Source organism: Piliocolobus tephrosceles, chromosome 15, assembly GCF_002776525.5.
Source record: "Piliocolobus tephrosceles isolate RC106 chromosome 15, ASM277652v3, whole genome shotgun sequence".
In the NCBI taxonomy this organism is placed as follows: Eukaryota; Metazoa; Chordata; class Mammalia; order Primates; family Cercopithecidae; genus Piliocolobus; species Piliocolobus tephrosceles.
The window spans coordinates 32,829,046-32,847,862 of NC_045448.1; the positions used below are offsets into that span (position 1 = coordinate 32,829,046).

Sequence of the window (18,817 nt, forward strand, 5' to 3'; positions counted from 1 at the left end):
TCTTGCCCAACACAGTCTCTTTAGGCAATATCTGCCATGACCCTCAATGACTCTCGTTGTCTATTCCTCCAGCGTGGAACTCTTCTAAGCTCCAGGCCCAGCTCTGTCACTGGCCATTGAACATGCAGATGGGGAGCATGAAACAAATTGGTTATTGCCCCCCCTCCTCTCTCTTCGGGTGGTATCTGCATATGAACTGGGCAGAGGCATTCAGTATCTGCCCTACCTACAGTTTCATCCCCTGTCTACCCCCCACAACAGGCAGATGCTTCACCTCCCTGCCCTTCTGCAGTTCCCTTCATGCCCCTGCAAACACACACACATGCACAGAGGAGGCATACACGCACTTGACCAACTTTTTCCATCTTCAACGCCAGCACTACAACTCTTCATTTTTATTGGCAAGAACACCAAAAGCTTTCTCTCCCCACATCGTCTCCCCAGTAGGCTAAAGTGAAGGGACAGGATGTTGAGCCAACTGTGGGATTCCAGAAGAAGCAAAGTATCACTCATTATTGTGTTTCATTTTTACATATTAGTAACTATTTTAATAGACCATCTTTTTCAAAGCATGTTAATACCTGACATGCTTATAGAATGACCACTTGAAACAAGTAGTACACATTCAGACTGTTTCTTCTGCATTGTTACTTTCAGATTTAAAACACCAATGGGATTGTAATATGAATTTCATTACTTTCAGATTTAAAAGTACACACGTGGGATTGTAATGTGAATTTACAGACAGAGATAATGTACCTTGTCCAAACAAGAAAAAAAAAAAGTACAACTGAATTTTCTGTCTTCTTTTATCACTATAGATAATTAGGACCATGAGTCTGAGTTCACATTCCTAAAAGTATCCGCGTTCCAGAGGAGCCCCTGCTCCTCAGCCACGTCTCATACACAGATCAGAATGTTCTAGGAGGAGACAGCAAGATCTCACACTGATTGCATTTCTCTTAGCTACACTTTCCAGCACAAGCATTTATTGAGTCAGGGCAATTGCCATATGCCAGGCACTATATTAAACACTGGTGATATAAAATGATAAAATGCCATCCTCTCCCCACAGTTCACGGTAAAAATAAAGATGCGGGCAGCTGTCTCTTGGAGGCTTGCTTCTCGAAGTGTGCTGTACAGACCGCCAACATCAGCATCACCTGGGAGCTTACTGGAAATGCAGAATCTTGGTCCAAGATGGATCAGCATTTTTATCCAGGATTCTACATTTCTAATAAGCTCTGATGCCAGTGCTGTCAGTCCATGGACTGCGCTGACTAGCATGGTGTTACAGTACTTTCCTCAAGCTGGTTCTTTTGCTGTCCCACCATCAAAGGAGTGGAAGATTGAGGTTGTGTTTTCTGTGCCTTCAGATACACAGCCTAATGTAGATATGATAGATGTGCCTTTTTATAATATAATCTGCTACAGGATGCAGTTTAATCCATCTGTCAGCATTCAAAGCATCTGGGATAGAATGTGTAAAGACTAACTGATGATAATAAGATAGCCAAGAAGTTAGGCTGGGCGCGGTGGCTCACGCCTGTAATCCCAGCACTTTGAGAGGCCAAGGCGGGCAGGTCACGAGGTCAGGAGTTCAAGACCAGTTCAAAACCCCGTCTCTACTAAAAATACAAAAATTAGGCATGGTGGTGCATACCTGTAGTCCCAGCTGCTTGGGAGATTGAGGCAGGAGAATCACTTGAGCCCGGGAAGCGGAGATTGTGGTGAGCCGAGATCGCACCACTGCACTCCAGCCTGGGCAATAGAGCAAGACTCTGTCTCAAAAAAAAAAAAAAAATGGTGAGCCAACTTGAGGTAGTTGGAAAAAGAGATACTTACTAGATACTTCGCATGCCTAATGCATATGTATTAGCAGTTTGTCATTTAGTAATTGGGAGGGGCTAAGGACCTCTTTAAGCAGAGTTAGAAAGGTTATTATAGCAGCCCAGATTGAAGTTAATGAGGCCTAAACTAAGGTAGGAGAAGCTGTATTTAGGATTGTTTTCAACGTTGTTTTCAATGTTGTTCTATTTAGGACAACAGCTATTTCACTGGCCATTGAACATGCAGATGGGGAGCATGAAACAAAATGTTGAAAACCAAATCAAATCAACATTAGGAATGTTGAAAATCAAATTAGTAGTTGTGGCAGAAGTGCGAGAGAATCTAGGTTGATGCTCAGGTTGTTGGCTCTGGGAACTGTATGGATAGGCTCACCTGGAGATTCCAGGAAGAAGAGCGATTTGAGATCTGTGTTTCATCTTGGATAGATGGAGAGGGATGTCGGTATGACCCGTGTGGTAGGTATTGAGGTGCACAGTCCTGGAGCTCCAGAGGGGAATCTGGCTGGAGTTGCATAGACACTAGTGAAACCTCCAGTCACTCAGAGAGAATGTTCCAGGTGAGAAGAGCCAAGCACCAAACATGGGGCCCTTTGAATGAAAGAACCCTCTCCAGAAGCTTTTGAAGGGACATCCAGAGAGGTAGTCAGCATGAGATCCTAGAGAGTGCTTCAAGATTGAATTTTATTTTGTTTTTCAAAAGCTTAAAGGTGATACTCTTAACAAATTTCATAAGGTTTTTCATTGTCATTGTCTTTGATGATGGTGAGGTAGCTCTTTGTTTTTGTTATTTTTTGTTGGTTTCTAGCTTATCAGTTTCTCCTGTGCGTTTTTAAGGTCCTTAAAATTCTAGTCAGGGCAGTGATTGATGGGATGACTGATCGAAGTGGAGATGTCACAACTAGCCTCAAAGGAAAGCTGCAGGAGTTATTTGGCAGAGTGACTTCAAGAGTGACAAATGATGGAGAAATCTGGAGGCTGTATGCTCAAGTATATGGAAATGGGCAGAGTGAAAAGCCTGATGAAAATGAAAAGGCAAGTCCTTCGTTCCTCCTGAGTCCTTACCTTTCATTTGAACATATCTGTAGTAGATCTACTTTTTTGATGGGTGGAGGAAGAGTTGAAGAATCTGAAAGATAAGATTAGTATGCCTGAGTTCAGTTCTGATTCAGAGTTTTTAACCTACATACTTTAAATTGTGGGCTGTAATATTCATCTTTTTATTTTCCATGAAGTTTTCTTACATGGTTCTCTGTTTCCTCCTAAAGGGCCTCCTGAAATGGCCACCGCTACTAAATCTGCAGCCAAGAGTTGGCTTTCGTTATTTACTCTACACCCCTTTCTGCAGGCACGTTGCTAAAGACTACAGTAGATGGGTACAAGGACAGAAGGAGTGTTTAGATCTGAGGTGGGGACTAGGAAAGGAAAAAGAGAAAAAGGAACAAGATAAGGATATTGGAAGAGAACTTTTAAGTCAAAACGTATACTTTTACAAAGGTTACCCTGCCCTTTCTCACAAGTGTGATAGAACACAAGTTCCACTCAAGTTATGCCTTTAGCTTCTTATCTTAGAACTTAAAGGAGCCTGCAGAGTTTCCAAGGTTGGAATAATTGTTTTATGTTTCTTTTCAAAACACCCACAACAAATCAAGTGTACTCCTTGCGTGGGTTTGGAATTAGCCACGGCACAACTAATCTGTGGGATTCTTAGCCATTCTCTCCTCCCTCAGTCCACACAGCTGGCTTGCACTGTGGCCTTGTCAGCCCAGAGAACACGTATCACCTGCACACATGCACACTCCTACTTTCATGTCCTTCCATTTCTCCTTGAATTATGGACTTTCTTGCATATATGGAATTAACAGTATCCAGAATTCTCCGATCTGTGACTTCTCCCTCAAGGATTTGAAAGAGGGTGCTTTAAACATCTGTGAGATTACATATATCTACCAGCAAGTTCATTGTTTTAACCAAGTTCATGCCTCATTCTCCAAACAGGTTTTTTAAACTGATGGCTACAAATGCTGAGAAAATCTGTACATTTACAGATTTCCAAACCTGGCCTTTGTATTTTTCTGGTTACAGGGAAGTGTCTCAATCCAGGTACATCCATTTGATTTCTTGCCATGGCTTCTTGCCGTTGGGTGTGCATTTCTGCCCCTTCTTTGATGAGAGTATTAGACGCTGTGCTGTACAACACAGATGCTGCTTTTTCACATTGGAATTAGTTCCATATGACTTCCGGGAAACAGAGTTTGAAATGTGAATTCTACTTGTTATACTGAATGTTGTTCTTTCTCTTTCCTCAGGCATTCCAGTGCCTCTCAAAGGCATGCAGGTGTGACACCCAGTCCAATTGTTGGGAGAAAGATATTACATCATTTAAGGAAGTTGTTCAAAGAGCCTTAGGACTTGCACATGGTATTTGATGTAACATTTGATATCCATGGAATGTTTTGACTTATTTTCTACTAAAAAAAAAGAGTGTTGGTCAAAAGTTAAGTTCCATTATAAATAATATCAAATTATTTCATTATATTGACATTGTTTTTTTTAATTCAGCAAACATTCATAGACCACCTACTATGTAATAGGCACTTTGGAATAATAAGAAGAAACAGGATGGAGGCTTATATTCTGCTGGAATAAGTAACAGAAATTAGAAACTTTTTTACAGATGTGAAACACCTTTACAACTTTATATAACCTTCATTCCACACTGAGTCTCTTTGCGTTGATTACATAGCATTAAGGAAATCTGTTAACTTTAACGTGACTCACACATAGATCTCTGGAGTACATAGCAATATGCAAAGAGCTATAGCATATACAAAAGAAATACAAAATATAAGCCTTACCTTTGGGGAACGGTAGAGGATATTGTTTGAGGAGAGGTTTAACCTTACATACAAAATTATGTGCCTGCTGGGTAAATATAGTCCAAATAAGTATAGCTTTCAATTATTAATTTTTAAAAATGTCAGTTAAATTTGGTAATGCATTTTTATATTTATATTTGAATATGGGTGTGTGATGCAGTCCCAATAAAATAATGATGCCCCCAATGTTAAGAACTGAATCATAAGGACCTTAAACCAATCCTAAAGTTCTCCTCCTACTTCCCTGCCCAACTAACCTCCTTGCTGCCACTAATGATTACAACAAATAGGGAGCAAACAGGGAAGAATGCTCTACCACATGCTTGCTAGTTGACCTTGGGTAAATAATTTAACTTCTCTGAGCCTTACTTTGCTCGTCAGTAAAATGGGATAATACCTACCCATGAAGAATAAATGAAAACATTCAAACACTTAGCAGTATTTCACACGTGGTTTAGATGTTGATACCCTACCCTCTCACCACCACCCTCTTCCTTCCAAAATAGAGGACTTGAGCTGTAGATGATAAGGGACTCAAAATAAAAAGAGAAAAATTAAGCATAAGGATAAAGTTTGGCTTGCTTATAAAGAAGGCACAGAACTTTCAAACAATTTAGAAATTAGCTTGGTAGTTGAAAATTCTACTTTTGGCCTTTGATATGTTTGACCTAAAGGATATAAATATCTAATTTCCTGGGTCACCTAGCTTTTGGCAGAGAAGGTAGAAGTACTGAGCTCTATATAGCTGAAAGTCAATGTAGAAAAGTTTGGGGTAATTGCTAATAGAGCGTAGAAGGATGTTTTGGGGGTGGTTAGAATTCATGTGGGTGGGCTTAGATGGGATCCAGTCCTTATGCTTTTGGTCGTTGTGGATATAGTATGATATTTGGGGAAACCCACACCGATGTATTAGGTACATAATTAGCAGGGTGGGATTTACTTTGAAAAATTTATCTTATCTACTTCAACTTGCCAACTCTAAGCATTTATATGAACTGCTGGTCTGTAACAGTCAAAGCCACGATATTTTCTGTACTCACCAAGTAATGGTATTAAACCTGTCAAAGAGAAATATGCAGGTTAAAGAGATACTCTAGGAAAAATCTTTATTTTGCATCTTAAAGTTGGATTTAAACTATTATTGGCATCATTTTCTTCATCAGGGCAATACTTGGAGAAAAACAAGTGTCCATTCTTTTAAGTTCTCCTTTGACATCATTGAATTATGTGTTCATGCTCCTACAGCATTTTAAGCATATTTGAGTGGATGCCCAGCTTTAGTTTCAAATGGTATTTTAGATTTACAAAGATAAATCTTAACCGTTTCCTTGTTAACTTTCGTACATCAGGGCTCAAAGAATAAGCTGGGTTTCTCTGTGTGTGAGTCTCTTCAAAACATTGTTCTTCCACCCCACCCAATTATAGAAAGGAAATAGAGTCAAGCATCCCGTGGCAGCATTTTGGTCACCAGTGGACCCACATATATGACCGTGGCCCCATAATATTATAAAACCATATTTTTACTGTACCTTCCCAATGTTTAGATAGACAGATACTTACCATTGTGTTCTGATTGCCTGCAGTGTTCAGTACAGTCACATGCTGTACAGGATTGTAGCCTAGGAGTAGTAGGCTATATACCATGTAGCCTGAGTGCATAGTAGGCTATACCACCTAGGTTTGTGTAAGTACACCCTATGTTGTTCTCACAACAACAAAATTGCCTAACCACATATTTCTTACACTGTATCCCCATCATTAAGTGATGTATGCTGCATAACATTTTTAAAAATCTCCACATGGTTTACTCCTTGGGTTGCTATCATTAAGGTAGCCATACACTTCAGAAAGCTTGATAAGATATTGCAATCTTGATGTAGTATTTGAGGCCTCCCTATAACAGTGTCGTCATTGTGTGCTCATTTGTATTGACTGGAAGGTATACATTTATAGTTTCTGCTATTTTATTTTCTGGGAAAGGGTGGGCTAAAGTGTTTTAGCTCTTTGCCATCCAAGAGTTTTTAAAATAAGAGTTAATGCATTTTAACTGCAGTCTACAGAGGAGGCGCTGCTGCTTCAGATTTTCTGATGATTTGAAACAGCAAGTTATTTCTCTCCCTCTGGCTGTCTCTCTCTGTCTCAATCTATAATGCCTTTTGGAAATGGGATTGAGTAGGAAAACTAATAGAGTGTATCTGTCTTTTTGCTTTACTTTTGTTTTTGTCAGAATACAAATAAGGGCTTAAAAAAAGAAATACAGCAGTTTCTGATCTAAACTGCTAGGTACTAAACAGCTCAAATACCGCTGGCATGGTGGTTACAACTTTCCTCTACTAAGAAAAACAGACTAATAATCCTCACTACCTCTGGGCTAACTCTGCTTTTTGAAAATGGGCTTAACATTGCTAATTACTATGCATCCTTTCACCTTTTAATGAGAAATGTCAAAGTCTAATTATTATTCCTCATTATTACTCTGAAATAGGAATGTCAAACCTAGTTCTTGCTGGCCTTGGAAGATATTATTAATTAATGACAGAACTCTGTTTTGCCAGGCATAGGCAGCCTCTACCGATTGATTAGTGTTTGCATGCGAAAAGAAATCTTTTGGGCTGGGTATGGTGTCTCATGCCTGTAATTGGGAGGCCGAGATGGGTGGATCACTTGAGCCCAGGAGTTCAAGATCAGCCAGAGCAACATAGTGAGACCTCATCTCTACCAAAAAATTAAAAAAAAATAAAACATTAGCTGGTTGTGGTGGCATGCACCTGTGGTCCAGCTACTTGAGAGGCTGAGGTAGGAGAATCACTTGAATCCTGAAGGTTGAGGCTGCAGTGAGCCATGATTGTGTCACTGCACTCCAGCCTGGGTGACAGAGCGAGACCTTGTCTCAAAAAAAAAAAAAAAAAAAAAAAAAAAGAAGATTTTCTATCCTTGGTCTACATGGTCTACAATCTAGAGTATGAAGTAGACTTTAATCCTTGTGCTGTTTAGTGTCATGTTAAAATAGTATCTGGTTATCAGTCTGTTTAAATTTAGTGAGCATAATTTAGGGAACAAAACCAAGAACAAGTCAGTGGGGAAATATTGGGCATTATGTTTGTACAAAGCTCTTTACTTGTTCTCGTAAAGCATTAATAGCCAGGCCTTCTACCAGGAAGGAGGATGCCTTCTTCGTAATTTCAGGTTTTGGTCAAATGGGTTCCACAGAATGCTGCGAGCAGAGTTGTGAGTCACTCTTCCCCATTCCCTGCTGATGCCAAGCCTTGCTCAGGAACTCAAGAACCTGGCTGCGGTCACGTTCTCTAAATGAAGACACATAGTTTGTTGTCAGTGCTTCCTGAATGGTGCTTCAAACCCCAATTATGAAAATGCAGTAAGAATTGAGCCATACAGATCTGGCACATCACTTCCTTGGGCTTGTGTCATCAGCAGTTGTGAAGTCCCCATTGGGGACTTGATAGCATGGAAAGCCACACAAAGATGTGCTGCATCTGTTTTTGTCTGTGTGGGTACTTTGTTTTCAATAATATTTTGTCTCCTCGCCTAATTTTATTTGTCTATGCACATGCGTGTGTGTGTGTGTGCTCAAATGCATGCATGTATAGGTGTTTAGGGTCTCTCCCCAGTGATCCATAACTCACCAAAAATCACCTGTTTTTCTCAAAATTCCCTGGAGCTGTAAATGATCATTCTTAAAGGAGGATAGAGAAAGGCCGCGTTCTGTGGCTCACACCTGTAATCCCAGTGCTTTAGGAGGCTGCAGCAGGAGGCTCGCCTGAGGCCAGTAGTTCAAGGCTGCATGCCACACCTCCAGCCTGAGCGACAGGGTGAGACGCTATATCTTAAAAAAAAAAAAAAAAAAGAAGAAGGATAAAGGGAAAAGCTATGTACACAATTTTTCTTTTTCAAAAATAAAAACTTTCCAGGTAGAAGTGTTTCTAAAGTCTGTTACTATAAAATTCTAATTAAATAATTGGCTTTTGTCCCTGTGAATTATTATTAACACTTTTTAATAGATATTTCTCTCCATATTTATCTTCCAGTGGCCATAAAATGCAGTAAAAACAAATCCAGTCCCCAAGAAGCTGTACAAATGCTTTCTTCAGTTCGACTCAATTTACGGGGCTTGTTATCTAAAGCAAAGGTGAGAGTGACATGTGAATTAATTGGAATTGTCATATAGAAAAAGGTCATTAGTATCAGCTTATTGCTGTTAAATCTTCTTTTACATCAGTGATAATTTTAGGCGCATGTTATATTTTGTATAGCAGCCCCCTCATGGTTGATTGTGTTAGTGAGGATACTGTTGGCCCAATGCCTACACCACTCTAAATGTGTGTGACTTAAGAGTCTTTGAAATTGGCCGGGTGCAGTGGCTCATGCCTGTAATCCCAGCACTTTGGGAGGCTAATGCGGGCAGGTCATTTAAGGTCGGGAGTTTGAGACCAGCCTGGCCAACATGGTGAAACTCTGTCTCTACTGAAAAATACAGAAATTAGCTGGGCGTGGTGGTGGGTGCCTGTAATCCCAGCCACTCGGGAGGCTGAGGCAGGAGAATCGCTAGAACCCGAGAGGCAGAGGTTGCAGTGAGCCGAAATTGCACCATTGCACTTCAGCCTGGGTGACAAAGTGAGATACCGTCTCCAAAAAAAAAAAAAAGTCTTTGAAATTAATGTTCACAATTCAGCCCTTAATGCTTTCCTTAAATTAAATTAAAACAATGCTCTTGTATTTATTGTCATTTTCCCCCAAAGTGTGGCATATATGCCACTGGTAAACTTCTGGTTTAAATATATATTCGTTTCAGTACATATTAGAAAAAAGTAGACTAGCTCATCAAGCCTATAATTTCATGAATATTATTGCTTATTTTGTATTTCAAGTAGCAATGTAATGTTTCCTTTTAAAAAGACTCTTAAGTAAAAAAAAATTGACTTAGATAAAAATATTAAGTAGGTGGTATATGGATTTGAGCAAAATTGTTACGGTAGATGGCGATTGAGGTTTGACAACTGAAACATGCCATTAGTTCACAACAACTAACTTGTGGACCAGTGCTGGGCCAGAGATGCCTAAGAATCACTCAGGGAGTTTTATCGAAAACTGGATTGATTCCTGGGCTCTATCTGTAACCTATGTAGATTCAGGTCTGGGATGGACCTAGGAGATCTGTTGAATTTCCTGTGTGATTTTACTGTGCAGCCAGATGTGGATTATACCTCTGGAAGCAAAATTTGGACAAATATAACTTCTAGCACAATTTACCACTTACTTTTCTAGCCTTTACTTGCTTTCACTATTGCATATTGGGTTGCAAAGTAATTTTAACTTACTTCTGAGAGTAAGTCTCTGGTACACGGAGGCCACTTCTGAATACCTTTTTACTCTGTAACTGCCTTTCCAGAGTTTTTTTTTTTTTCTTATTAATAGTTTGATCTTTTCAGATCAAGGCATCATTTTTGCCTCTTTAATTAACTTACTCACTTTTCCTATTTATCTGCATGACCCAGGAGAGCTATATTTCCTCCTAGCTTGGCAGCACAACTTCAGAATTGTGTCTCTCAGAAATCTGTAAGAGCTCCCTCAAAGTCACAAAGGCAGGGTTTTTTCCTGTGACTTTCCTTCCCAAAGTGGGAGCTTTGTTTCCTACTTTTCGATTATATCACCAACCCATCCACACTAGTTTACTTCTTCAGGGTGTGCTGTGGCTTCCTTTTGTCTATGCAAAGCTTTTTCTTATGAATTACTACTTTATATAAATCTATACTTACATGACTTGAATAGTATTGTCTGTGCAGGTACTGCACACCTTTCCATATTATGGTAGAGTCCCAAATATTGAAAATGTGGCCCCAGAACATCATCTGTGTTTAGATTTTTGTTCTCATTAGATGCCAACTGGATTATCCAAAAATGGGAAAAATTACCTCTCAGTGCCTCCTCTGAAGCATATTTTACATATATTTGGTAGTCTCTGGTTTCATAGATCTTATACCTTTTCTATTTAATGAATTAGGTTTGTCATACTGAAATGCATTCCAAAAAAGTCACTTTTTTAGAATACTTTAAAAAGTGAAAATGAATTAAGATTGAAAATGAATGAGGATAACTATGTTAAATTGCTTGCAGCCTGTGTTAAATAGGCTTACTTGAATGAATCTCAGGTCTTTCCTTGCCAGGCCAGGGACTTCATGGAAATAAGCTCCTAGTACCTAGAGACTCACCTAACAAATCATCCAGCCCATGCTCTCCCAGGACAGAGTGACTCCCCTGCCCATTTGCACCCTGTCCTTATACAGGTTTGCTGCCAAGAGTGGCATGAAGGGGCTGTTCATGAGAATGCTGGAGAGCCTGGACACAGAACAGAGTCTCAGCAAATTACTCATTTTTTTTCTAAGCCTCGGTTTCTCTGTGCTTCCTCCTTACCCCACAGGGAAGTGATGCAGATTGATTATGATTTGCAAGCACTGTAATTCTTAGTTTAAAAACACACACACACAAAACTAAAAACAAAAAACAAAAAAACTATGTGAGGCTAGATTATTTTCCTAAAAGGTGTCTTCTCTACTGATGACATTGGAGCAGTTCCTACTGCATTTTGTTATGAAATGCTGTACAAATCATATAATCAAATCCAATGAAACAGATATTTGGCAAGCTACGTAAATGATATTTCTGAATAAAACATAAACACAGTTGCATGTACACATGTGCTCACGTGTGCACACACATGCATACAATGGGTCATAAAATCCTGAAGCTGATTTTCTTGGGGGCCTGTGTTGGCTCAGCAGGCAGTTCCTGGAGAGGCATTGCCAAATGTTTTCAGCTATGGTGGCATTATTGAAATATGTTGCATTAAACCTCCCAAGGCAATTCCTTTTTCAGGGAGAGGACACAGTTATTTTTATTTTGGTGGACTTTTTTGCTAGGATAATCTTTGTGGTCTCTGAGGCCTAAGCCAAATCAGTTTTCAAATAAGTAGCATAGAGGGTATGATTTATATGAATTTGAATATAGAACATATTTGTTTTGCTGCATACACAATAAATAAACTCATTTTGTTTGGTTGAATTATGCCTGTTCATCCAAAAACCATCCTATAACATTGAAATGAATAACCAGAATTTAGGCAAATGCTTTGAAGAGCAGAGCTGATTTGAATTTATAAGTTCACGCATGTTGTTTTGATTCACCCTTTAATTGCAGCTTGTACATTTCTAGAGGCTAGTGAACAGAAAAAATGCTACCATTGCTATTATAATTATATAGTATTATTATGCAAAAGGTTTTTTAACTCCATCCTCTGTATCTATTTTATTTTGAAGAAATTTTTATTGTTTTAATACTTCTGCTTTGTTTTTTATATTACAGCAACTTTTTACAGATGTGGCCACTGGCGAAATGTCCAGGGAATTAGCTGATGACATAACAGCCATGGACACCTTAGTGCTAGAGCTCCAAGACCTAAGCAACCAGTTTCGAAATCAGTATTGATTCTGCTGGAAGCAGATTCTGGAAAAGGTGTTTTCACCTTCTGGTAAAAGATGCATCTGTATATCTGAAATGCAAGATACTGATTTTTAAAATAAATTTGTTTTATGACTTAACATTCTTGGTTTTGTGATGTTCTCAATTTTATATGCTTTCTGAAGTACACTGAATTTTTAAAACTCCCTATTTCTTTAGGTCTAATTACAGTTGAATTCAGTATTTTTATAATTCTTGAGGTATTTTGGCACAAAGAGCAAATAAATTCATTTTGTTTTAAATATAGGGTTTATTCTCTTTCAGCCTAACATTAATTGGATCATACTTTGGAAAACCTTAGTCTAAACAGGTGAAAATCACATACTACAAGTTTGTGAAATCATTAGATTGACTGCTTTATTGTTCAAAAGTGATAAAAGAGTGGATTTGGAGGTAGAAACATTTATGGTTCTTGAGATTTTGTGCTTGTTTCAGAAAGATACAGACTTGGTGAAACTGGAAATGTGAGCATGGTTTAACTTCTAAATCAAGAAAATGCAAGAAAAAAATGGCATAACCTAAATTTTTACTTAGTTACTAGGAACTCGGCTGTTGCCCCTTCATTATGTAAACTACCGGCCCCAAAGATGGTTGTTTAATTAGGGTGCTATGGGTGAAGACAGCTATTAATGGTGCCATATTACAGAAATGCCAAAGTAAAATGCTTTCAATGTCTATGGAACCAAATATTGAAGGCAGCAGCTGAGCTTAATAATCTTAGTACAAAAGTCATAGTGAGGAATTCTAAGTCCTGGCTTGCGTTGCTAAATTTTGGGTCCCATGTATAAATCACTTGGCCCTTTTTTCTTTTTCCATGTTGTTATATATAAGATGTAAATAATTTCTACTCGTAGCTTCCTTGTGAGTTTCAACTGCCTTTGGAAACTTAATTCATAATCCATTAAGTATTCTGACCATTTAAAAACAGTCTTTAAAAAACTCTTTCATTAATGAATTTTGGTTATGAATGCTTACCAGTGCTCAATGCTCTCATTTCTTAACCACCTGCTTCTTTTCTATTAGCATATTAGCCTTAAAAAAAAAAGTGGGCCTATGCCCCAACGCAGTTTCTCTTATAGCAGAGACAATACCTGTGAGAAAGACCAATACAATGAGTTAACATTAAGGGTCTACTTAAACCTTTTCTAGAAGTCATTGAGGAACAGGTGGGTGAATGGATGGGTGGATGCTTGAATGGGTGGATGGAACAAGGTTTTAAGATTAATTTTTATTAGTATCAAGCTGTGAACCCTAATAGAAAATGGACAGAAAATAAATACTGAAAAGGACAATCATTTCAGCAATCAAGTAGAAGACTGAAGTAGAACATCAAAGTTGTAGAAGTGTTTGGTCTTCAGTTTGCTTTCCTTGGGTTCAAGGTAGAAAGGCATCAGTGATTGTGAGAAGTCACAAAGCAAGTCACAGAAGAGCTATCTCCTCACAGTCGCGTTCTCCAGTGCTGTGCTGGACAAAGTCTGTGCCCTCTTTTATCTTGGAGTGATCTCACAAAAGCAAGAGCTATTAGATGTTTTCCTTTCTTTAAAGGCATAGATCTATTTGCTTTTTTTTTTTTTTAAATCTTACTGATGTGAGTGTTTAAGATAATTGAAGAAAATGTGTGGGGAGGTAAAGTAGGGAAAGCTTGGGGTTTTCTAATTAAAGCCTCATCTCTACTAGCTAACATTTAATATTTAATTGAGCTACTTGGTTTTTTCATCTGACAGATGAGTATGGTGATAATAGCACTTTCCATCAAGTTGTTCCTCTCTCTCAAAACATTTTCACCTAACCTCAGAGTTAGTGATACAGAATCTGTATGTACTCTAGCCTGGGTGATAGAGCAAGACGCTGTTTCAGAAAACAAAATGGAAAAAACCTTAAAACAATGCTGTATTATTTATTATACGGTCTTTGGTGCTTTGTGTTGATATATTATGGTTAAATACTTGTGTTTCCAAATGCCTTATGTTCTATAAGTTTCACTTTGGTTTCCTAATAGTAACACTTTTGCTTTCAGAATTATTCTTTTGCTTTTCAATTAGAAAAATAGAGAAGATATGATCCTCTAATCTTACTGCCTTCCCAGATTGTGAATAATAATTATAATAGCTACAAGTTACTGAGTTCTCACTATGTACCAGGCACTTCACATTAGCATCATCTTTGACCATCAAAAGAGCCCTGCTAGGTCTGTTCGTGATATCACTAGAAAACTAAGGGTCACAAACTCGAGAAAGAGAAAGAGCCAGGATTTGAAGACTGCTAAAGCCTGCATTGTTTCTGCTTGTGCTGAAGCTTCCAGTTGACCGCTGATTTCAATCTTCTCTTTCTAGAGACAATGGGATCTGGAAAGTTTGCCTGGCATCATTTATAAAGTTCTCCAAGAGAAATTCTGTGAGGTCTCTGTTAATAATAGCCTGTGGTTTGTTAAGGTGATTTACTCTTGGCTGGGTGCGGTGGCTCACGCCTGTAATCCCAGCACTTTGGGAGGCCGAGGCAGGTGAATCACCTGAGGTCAGGAGTTCGAGGCCAGCTGACCAACATGGTGAAACCCTGTCTCTACTAAAAATGCAAAAAAATTAGCTGGGCGTGGTGGCAGGTGCCTGTAATCCCAGCTACTCAGGAGGCTGAGGCAGGAGAATCGCTTGAACCCGGGAGGCGGCGGTTGCAGTGAGCTGAGAATGTGCCACTGCACTCCAGTCTGGGCAACAAGAACAGAACTCCGTTTCAAAAAATATATATATTATTTACTCTTTTTAAATAAAATTTTTAATAAATTCCTCACTAGCTTTTCCCCAGAGGTAGCGTAATAAGCTTAGTAAATGGGGCCCCTAACTGCAAAAGAGAGAAGATAGACTTCAGTGGAATACCTAAATGCAAACTCAAGAAGCTTGCACAGCTGGTACTGAGACTGGAAGGCAGAGCAGTGGCCGTGTGTTGAGAGGTGGGAGCAGGTGGAACTCAGAGCTCAGATTCCCAGAGTGGACGCTGAGGTCCCCATTTACGGGTGAAAGGCTTGGACCCACCTTGGATGGAGCCTTAGCACAGATGAGGACCACAGCCATTGAAAGCATCAACTTGTTTGACTGTGTATCAAGACTATTCTTATGCTGTACTTGTTTCTCTTGGGCATGCCATTAGTGTGGTATTCATAAGCAGAAATGTAAAAAAGAGATGACAAGAAGTATGTGTAGTAAATCCACCTACTTTCTAGACTTAGTTCAAAGATTATGACCTAAGCAGAGGTCTGGTTCGTTTAGGCTTTGTGAACAATTGTCCAAATTATAGTAGGTTTACTAGCTAAAAACCCTGGGTGAGTCTGATGAAAAGTATTTATTTTTTTCCATTGCTGTTTTTGTAACATCCACATCAATCTAAATTGCTGTTTAGATAAGGTAACTCTACTTTACTGGCCAAGAGTGAGGAATAAAATTTGTTAAGTGGATGCAACACACTTCCTTTCTGCCTGTTCATTCAACAGGCCCTATAGTGAAATGGCAAAGAGCCTTTATTCAAATGGTGGATGCCATGCTGTGGTAATACAGATGGATTTTTCACAACATGCAGAAGTGCTTATAAATAGATACGTTTCAATCAACAAGTAGCTTATTCAGGCATGTGCTCAAATATAGTAGCTGCATTCATTAGACAGACATTTCCACTAATCCCAAGACTATACTAATAAAAGAGTAATCCCTTATGGGCTAAAGGTGGTGCTGGTTTGCTTTTAACTCTTAGAGTCCTTCACACACCAAGGCCTAATAATAATTGTAGCTGTATTGGGTTTTCACCAAGTGAACTTAACCCATTTATGCTGGAGGTTGCAATTTTTAAAATGTTTGCAATCAGAGCTTGGTGATGATCTTGAGCAGTAGAATATAAATAATTCTCACACGCTTAGCGTTCCGATAATGGAACACTAAGCATGAATGGGTTAAAAGCTGAGCTTATCTTGGAATTTTTCTATTCTTGTTTTTTAAATTGCAGGAGCTTAGTGAAGAAAGAGGTGCTTTTTACTCTAGATATGTAGCTTGCAGCAAAGCCAATTCAAAAATCAATCTCTGTGTGTGTGTGTGTGTCTGTGTATGTTTTCTCAATACTTTATCATAAAGCATTTCTCTCTTTCACCTTGGTTAACAGAAGTGTTCGCTTGAGCACATTGTTTTGTTCTTTGATGTTAGGATAAATAACAAGTTAATGATCAATTTTGAGAGCGTTTACAAGCTCTCACTATAGTGGTTTGCCTTTTTACCTGGACTTTTTCCCCTTCAATAGCTCTTGACTCCTCCTGTGTTACTCAGAGCTAGCTGTAATCGTTTGCTTAGCACAATACCAAAATTTTTCCCTTGCCAGTGATGTCAAATCTGCCTTCCTTTTTATTATTCTGACTTATAAACTGCAGTGACCTCTGAGTCAACCTCACCATCTCCTGGCCCTGTGCCAACACTGTGATCTGTGAAAAGAGAGTCCTGCCAAGGGCTACGAGGCAGAAAACTGGTATTATTAAAGTGGTCTTCTGAACGGTAAGTATCAGCCATTTTCTAATCTTTTGTGATGTTATTGCCAGAAAGGGGGAGGGGGAGGTAAATCATGTTAATGTTAAGGATCTAACCCATGCATTGCTAACCTTTTCCAGATTGGGGGCTCAGATGCACATCAGTGTCTATAGGCACACAGAAATTATTGCACAGCACTGTTCACAGACAGACATGCTTCTTGAAGACTCTATTACTGTGAGTCTCGAAGAAGTTTCTTAATTTCTGAGCCTCAGTTCCCTTATCTGTAGCCTGTTAGTGATCCATATTGTACAGGGGTGTTATATACAAGACAAATTGAGAAGATGCATATAAAGTGCTTTAAAAATAAATGATATAGAAACATGATGCAAGCAAGAGTGCCTTAAAAACTGTTTGATTATTAACACTGACAACCTTTTCTGTGCCCCACTCAGGAGCCTGATGACATTCAGTGCTGCCGGGCCGCAATACCAAAATGTTTATTAGCATTTTCATTCTGTAGCAACCTTTTTCCCCATTTCTGGGCGGCAAGTGGTGATAAGGGAAGGGATAAAGAAGAGAACATGATGGATTTTTATGAAGTAAATGAGAAAGAACCAAGTTCCCATCATTAGGATTTCTCAGGTTGGTGTTAAGAAAAGGAAAGAAAAAGAATGATGGGGAGGAACAGGCAAAAGCAAAACAAAAAACTGATGAAACGGGGAAGTGGCTGACTAGGATGAAGTCAGAGGATTAGAAGACCTGGATGAAGTCTCAGCTTTACTACCTCCTAGCTGTGACCACACCTGATCTCCTGAACCTCTCAGCCCCAATTTCCTCAGCTATAAAAATGCAAATACCCACCCTACAGACCAGACTGAATTTTCAGATGATGTATGTGAAGTACTTTGTAAGCAACTGTGTACAATTAGTTATTGTTATGATCAAGAGAAAGGGGCATTGTGGATGGTCTATCAGTTCCCAGGGCCTGGTGGAGTCCCTGGATAGGAGTATGCAGCAACTTGGCTCCAGTTTCTGTAATCCCATGGGGGTCATAACCCTGGGGTTTGAGAAACAATGCTGCAGAATATCTTTCAGTCTTGCCCTTCATCACTCTATTTACTGAATCAATTTGGCCTAGAGGATATCTGGTGCCAGGGTTGATAAAAGCTGTCTTGGTATTTTTACAGCTGTCTGGTCAGAAGACGTGCTTATGCCATAACAGCTCCAGCTCCTTCTCTCTCTCTCTGTCTCTCTCTCTGTCTCTCACACACACATATACATACACACACACACACATACACATACACACACACACACACACACATACACATGCAAACAGCACTAGAATGTGCTTTACATATGAAGTTGATTCCCCTGATCATTATCAGTAGGACATAGGGTGATTTCTTCAGATAGGTATCCCCTGATTAATGTTCACCCTCCTCCTTTAATAAATTACAGAAGTATTCCATGTTTATCTACAAAAAATTAGAAAATACAAATAAGCAAGAAGAAAAAAAATCATCCAAAATCCCACCCTTGTAGAAGATATAACCCTGTTAACTTTTTTGTATTTCCTTCCAGACTATTTATTATATAAATAAATACACATATATCTGAGAGATATTGGCTTTTTGTTTGTTTTTACGTAATTAAGCTTTTCAGTAAAACACATGGAAGCAGGCCCTTTATGAACATTTGTGGAGTTCCAGGCCAGAGTAAATATAGAGGCCTGCTTACTATATATCTAAATATTTCAAAGTTAAAAATCAAGCAAATAAATGGTTAAATAAAATTGGTTTTATGCTTTGATTGTGATAAGTGTTCCTTTATAATGACTTGGAAGGCCATATTTTAATTTGGAGTTCTTAAACATCTCAGAACTCAACCAGAAAGGGGAGCAGAGAGTCCGCTCCCTTCCCCTATCCTGCTTTGCAGGGTCCCAGGTACACATGTGCACACGCCGGCTACAGGTCTCAGGCATGTCTTCAGCACCCACAAACAGCTCTGCATGGCTACCACTCAGACCTGGGAGTTCACAGACCAGAGGGCACTCCGC

At 39.1% G+C, this 18,817-nt stretch overlaps 1 protein-coding gene across 4 annotated transcripts in view; it reads left to right on the forward strand.

Annotated features, from left to right (window-relative positions):
* The window catches only part of TTC27 (tetratricopeptide repeat domain 27), a 191,910-nt gene extending 179,571 nt beyond the window's left edge, over positions 1 to 12,339 (forward strand). For 3 of the 4 annotated variants that reach the window (XM_023216383.1, XM_023216384.2, XM_023216385.1), the window contains 4 exons: positions 2,685 to 2,882; positions 4,157 to 4,268; positions 8,773 to 8,873; positions 12,104 to 12,339. In XM_023216383.1, coding sequence (XP_023072151.1) covers positions 2,685 to 2,882; positions 4,157 to 4,268; positions 8,773 to 8,873; positions 12,104 to 12,226 — 534 coding nt within the window. In that variant the 3' untranslated portion in view covers positions 12,227 to 12,339. Of the gene's footprint in view, positions 1 to 2,684; positions 2,883 to 4,156; positions 4,346 to 8,772; positions 8,874 to 12,103 lie in introns of those variants that run through there. The other variant, XR_002732440.1, reaches the window with a different exon arrangement.
* Positions 12,340 to 18,817: the final 6,478 nt, after the last annotated feature.